This window comes from Miscanthus floridulus, chromosome 6 (genome assembly GCF_019320115.1).
Source record: "Miscanthus floridulus cultivar M001 chromosome 6, ASM1932011v1, whole genome shotgun sequence".
In the NCBI taxonomy this organism is placed as follows: domain Eukaryota; kingdom Viridiplantae; phylum Streptophyta; class Magnoliopsida; order Poales; family Poaceae; genus Miscanthus; species Miscanthus floridulus.
In genome coordinates, this window is record NC_089585.1 from 65,922,348 (window position 1) to 65,927,940 (window position 5,593).

The 5,593-nt window shown below is 48.0% G+C and overlaps 2 protein-coding genes across 2 annotated transcripts; both read left to right on the plus strand.

Annotated features, from left to right (window-relative positions):
• Positions 1-422: 422 nt before the first annotated feature.
• LOC136460640 (wall-associated receptor kinase 5-like) lies at positions 423-3,235 on the plus strand. Its single transcript, XM_066460265.1, has 3 exons — positions 423-1,467; positions 1,707-1,841; positions 2,031-3,235. The coding sequence occupies exons 1-3, from the start codon at positions 423-425 to the stop codon at positions 3,233-3,235; spliced, it is 2,385 nt and encodes a 794-aa protein (XP_066316362.1).
• Positions 3,236-4,492: 1,257 nt separating this feature from the next.
• LOC136460641 (putative F-box protein At5g55150) lies at positions 4,493-5,275 on the plus strand. The gene has a single exon (XM_066460266.1). It carries the CDS (start codon positions 4,493-4,495, stop codon positions 5,273-5,275), a length of 783 nt encoding a protein of 260 aa, XP_066316363.1.
• The last annotated feature ends 318 nt before the right edge of the window (positions 5,276-5,593 follow it).

Sequence of the window (5,593 nt, forward strand, 5' to 3'; positions counted from 1 at the left end):
ACGCTACCTAAGAATAGTTTGTCCTCCGTTATCATGTTTAATATTGATGACTTTTAATCCTTATTATACTGTGATTTGGAGCCAAATTTACCTGCTTTACCCTGTCCAAATGTGTTTTACCCTCTAGGATATTTGTTTCAAGTTTGAAACTTATTCAAATAGTTGGTATGAATTACCAAATAAAAAATCACAGTAGTAGCCGTTCTTAATGAAATCCCGTCCTTGCAGACAGAACCACCGCTACTGATGGATCGTTGGCCGGTGAGAAAAGCAAACAGTAGACCGATGGCAAGCAATATCGTGGAACACGCAGCTTTAGCATGTGCGCAGATTCAAGATTATGGCAAGCCATTCACGTATGCGCGTGGTAGGTCGAAGTGAAAGCATGCTGTAGGAAGGATCCGGTTTGTTTCCTTGACCAGATGGCAAATGGCATACATTCTTTTTCGATATATCTCGAACTATTTAAAATGGATAGACCGGTGGATGGACATGCCACAACTACTGGAAACATCGTAGAAGACATTCTGGTTCTGCAGCTCTCCTTGGCTTCAGCAGCTCAGTCCGGAAATGCAGCAGGCCCGCCGCCGACCTGCCCATCCAGCTGCGGCAACCTGAGCGTGCCGTATCCATTCGGCATCGGCGCCAGCTGCTCCCTCCCTGGCTTCAACCTCACCTGCGATGGAACGCGCCACCCGCCGCGGCTGCTGCTCGGAGACGGCGCCCTCCAGATCGTGGACATCTCTCTGGCCAACTCCACGGTCCGGGCCCTGTACGCTGCGGGCGCCGTGAACATCAACTCAAGCACATCCGTCGACGGCAGCGGCACCTGGAGCTGCGGCCTCGACGCTGTCAGTGGCAGTGGCAGCCCGTACGTGGTCTCAGAGTGGCGCAACCAGTTGGTTGTCACAGGGTGCAACGTTCAGGGGACGCTGTTCGGGGGCAGCGGCAACGTCATCACCGGCTGCTCCTCCTTCTGCTCCATCGACGACAAGTGGGCCGGCGCCGTGGTAACCACCCCTGGCGATGGCGCCAACGCGTGCTCCGGTATCCGCTGCTGCGAGACGCCCATCCCCATCGGCCGCCCGTCCTACGCCGTCCAGTTCAAGTACCTGGACGTTGAGAACACAGGCTTGCTACCTGTGGCAGTGCGCATCGCCGAGCGTGGTTGGTTTGACAGTGTCGCCGCGCAAATGCTCAACAACTCGGTGCGGGATTCCATGTCCCTGACGCCGGTTCCAGTGGTACTGGACTGGGCGGTGGCGTCGACCCCAATAGTCCCGGGAACGGCTGATGCGGATGCCGCCGGCAACTCGTCCTGCCCCTCGGACGCGGCGAGGAGCGCCTGCCGCAGCAGCCACAGCGCCTGCCACAACGTCACCAACAACTACCGGACTGGCTACGTGTGCCGCTGCCAGAAAGGCTACGACGGCAACCCCTACCTTTCCGGTGAAGGCGGATGCCAAGGTACGCACGTTGTCACGTTGCACGGGCACGGCACCGTTTTGGGTGCAGTGCAGTAGTACACTGCTAGCACACAGACAGACGGCATGTTCGCTGGTTGGTTTTTGGGCTGGTTTGGGCTGACTGGTGTTGGTTTATTATGAGAGGAAAACACTGTTGGCTGACTGGTTTAGGCTGGCTGAAACCAACAAGCGAACAGGCCGAGACTGTGTAACATACAGTGTGCTTGTTTGCTTCATCAGATATCAATGAGTGCGCACTCCCGGGAAATTGTTTCGGTATTTGTACAAACACGGACGGATCGTACGAGTGCCGGTGCCCAGGCGGTGCTGGTGGTAACCCGTACGTGGAACATGGCTGCGTCAAATCTTCTCTAGGTGAGCGCAGAGCCACTCAGTCAGACACATTACTCTGCTTTTGTATTTCAATAATACTCCTTGATCGTTTCCTCTGTTTCAACAAGTACTTGCACGGAACAAGTTCCTCTCTTCTGTCATAATTCAAAGCCTAATAGTATGTCACACTGACTCTGACAGAAAAAAAATTGTTTGTTATTGTATTATCAGGGCTAAGTATTGGCCTGGGAGTTGGCAGCGGGGCAGGTCTTTTGGTGCTGGTACTCGGTGCTGCCTTTGTGACTCGTAGGATTAAGCATCGAAGGGCAAGAATGCTGAAGCAGAAGTTCTTCAAGCAGAACCGTGGACATTTGTTGCAACAATTAGTGTCTCAAAAGGCTGATATCGCTGAGAAGATGATCATCCCCTTGATAGAGCTGGAAAAAGCAACAAATAATTTCGACAAGGCTCGCGAGCTTGGCGGAGGTGGACATGGTACTGTCTACAAGGGCATTCTATCCGACCAGCATGTCGTCGCAATAAAAAAGTCAAAAGTGGCAATCCAAAGAGAGATTGATGAGTTCATTAATGAGGTAGCAATTCTCTCTCAAATCAACCATCGAAATGTGGTAAAACTCTTTGGATGTTGCCTTGAGACACAAGTGCCACTATTGGTTTACGAATTCATTCCAAATGGCACTCTTTATGATCATCTTCATGTTGAAGGACCAACATCACTACCATGGGAGTTTAGGCTGAGAATTGCAACGGAAACCGCTAGAGCACTAGCCTACCTTCACATGGCTGTGTCATTCCCTATAATCCACAGAGATATCAAGTCCCATAATATTCTTTTAGATGGTTCAATGACAGCAAAAGTGTCTGATTTTGGAGCTTCAAGATGCATTCCGGCGGATAACACCGGGATTTCGACTGCTATCCAAGGAACATTTGGATACTTAGATCCCATGTACTACTACACTGGGAGACTCACCGAGAAGAGTGATGTTTTTAGCTTTGGCGTTGTTCTTATAGAGCTGCTGACTAGGAAAAAGCCATACTCGTATAGATCACCTAAGGATGATGGTCTTGTGGCCCATTTCACAGCATTGCTCTCGGAAGGCAATTTGGTCAATGTACTTGATCCTCAGATCATAGAAGAGGCAGGTGAACAAGTGGGGGAAGTAGCTGCAATAGCAGCATCATGTGTCAAAATGAAAGCAGAGGATCGACCGACCATGAGACAGGTGGAGATGAACCTTGAAAGCATTCAAGCATCCGTACAACGGGTTGTGCAACGTACAGGTACAAACATATGTGATGAGAAACAAAAGGCTGTGATGTATCCATTACTTGAGGGTACAAGCAAGCAGGAGTCAAGTAGACAGTATAGTCTTGAAGAAGAGTTCCTCTTGTCAGCAAGATACCCGCGATAGTGTTCCATGGCTTTTATCTTTTTCTAGTTTGAAGATCTTTGCAATATTCATTTTTAACACACTCTTTTAAGTACGCATGTAGCGTATATTTAAGTAAAGTTTATAGGTTTCCATAAAGTACCATCGATAGCCCATCTTACTGAGATAGTCTAGCACTATTGCAGAAATCCTCATTTGTGCTATAGCTCTGATTCTTATCCCATGTTATCGAAGTTGATACTTGTAAGGATCCAAATGCCTAGAAGAGTGAATAGCCTATAAAAAATTCTTCTACAATTCACAATTCACTAGAGCAGAGTTGTTATTACAAAAGATGACCCCAATAGCAACTACAAACACTTGATTTATAATATTAATTAATTCCATTACAAACTCTATGTATGTGATATGATGTTGGTTAATTGAGTATGATCTTAGTTGTAAAGTGGATATATCAAGGTCCGTCGTGACACTAGACAAACTAACGGGTTTATATGGATTGAAGTGTGAATGTGCTGATGTCTTTAGCATTAGCCGTTGTACCTAAGCTCTTATAAATTAGACGGTTCTATTACAACAAGGGGCTGAAGCATCCCCTTTATACCATCTCAATTAGTGTGAGACACTTGAAAGTGCAAACCTGTGCCATTACAGTGGAGGAATCTGCATCTATTCTCGGTGTGATATGCATGGTAATACCACCCATGGTCGACATGAGTGGCCGTAAAGGTGCTGATGTAACCGTACTCCATTCTGGTTTAAAAGATACGGAGTATAAGATGATGGAGATATCTAGTAATACCTTTGGTATCTCCTACAACTAAAAAGAACAAAGTATGAACATTTTTTTGTGCGACATTTGTTTTGGTTCGTCCGTCTGTCCACGCCTGTGATCCCACGACATCTTAATTACTGATTGATCGTGCCATTCTCCTTGATTGAATATTGCCTGTCATGTGATAGATGAATCACAGCAAAATAGGGAGTAGAAAATTATTGTGCTATCCATATACACATTGCATGTTTGCATGCACCAGCATACATGGCAACGAGCAAAAGGAAAGAGAATTAACACAGAATGAAAGAGAATTAAGACAAAAGGAACCTCTTTGTATTTCTGAGAACCTTACCAAATTTGCCTATATTTAATTACTTTTCCTCTTTGCATTTGCAAAAGGGACAACTTTTTCCTCTTTTCATTTGGTTTCACGCTCAAGTGTTCCATCACCCTCGCTTGCTGTTTTTTGCGTGAACCATAGTTGATGTCATCTGTCTTCCATGGCTCAGCCTCCCAATCCCAAGAGAAGGTCCCTACCTCTCCCTGACTGGAGATCCGGCCTGCCAGAGGATCTCCTCGAGTCCATCGGGCAGCGTCTCGCATCAGGCCATGACACGGCGTCCTTCCGATCCGCTTGCTCCCCATGGCACGCCGCCGTCCCGTTCGCGACCTTCGGGCCGCTCCTGCTGCTCCCGTTCGACCCCGACGCGGACCGCATCGGCTTCTACTACGTCCCGGAGAAGAAAGTCTTATCCAAGACGCTGCCTGGCGTGCGCGGCAAGGTGGCATGCTGCTCCTCGTGTGGGTGCCTAGCACTCATGGACGAGACGGCGTCCGTGACGCTGCTAAATCCATTCGCCGGTGCCCGTGCCCCCCGCGTTGAGCTCCTGTCTACAGGAGAACACGTCGCGGTGGCGTCCTCATCGGAACGCGTGTCTAGGGTCCACGGCCGGTGGCTCCTCCATCCCACCAATGGCTATGGGGACGCGGATGCCGCAAGCAGAGCCATCAAGCTAGAAGACATGAGGGACGTGTTCTTCCGTGAGATCGTGCTCTCGGCGCCGCCTCACGTCGTCGGCTGCAAGTGCGTGGCCATGACCATGCTTGGGTGCTCCATGGAGGTCGCGTTCTGTCGAGTTGGAGTCAACAGCGCATGGACGCTGCTCGACACCAAACTAGAGTTCTCTGTGGGGTCCATCGTCCACTGCCAAGACAAGTTCTTGGCGATCGACTGCACTGGAGAAATCTTCGTCTGCAGCAGCCAATGTTTTCCTAAACGGTAAACGGTAGACAGTCGGCGAGGTCTCGTGTAGCGTTTAGACCGTGTACACGGCGTGTACACGGTTTTACACGGATTACTCGTTTTTACTTTATTTGTAAAAATGACTATAATAACCTGTGTATATATTCCTATAACATAGATAATATTTGTATATTCAAATAATTTTATTATGAAAGTATATTCCACAACTAATCTAATGGTACTTATTACACATCATAAACATTTGTAATATTTTGAAAATAACATAGATAAATTATTTTCAAAATATTATGGCAGTGTTCGCCTACACGGCCGTGTAGACCGATTACACGACCGTTTT

Coding starts and splice junctions, on each gene's coding strand:
- LOC136460640 (XM_066460265.1), top strand. CDS start 423: ATGGCAAATGGCATACATTCTTTTTCGATATATCTCGAACTATTTAAA. Junction 1,468..1,706: donor CGGTGAAGGCGGATGCCAAG/GTACGCACGTTG, acceptor TTGCTTCATCAG/ATATCAATGAGTGCGCACTC. Junction 1,842..2,030: donor CTGCGTCAAATCTTCTCTAG/GTGAGCGCAGAG, acceptor TTGTATTATCAG/GGCTAAGTATTGGCCTGGGA.
- LOC136460641 (XM_066460266.1), top strand. CDS start 4,493: ATGGCTCAGCCTCCCAATCCCAAGAGAAGGTCCCTACCTCTCCCTGAC.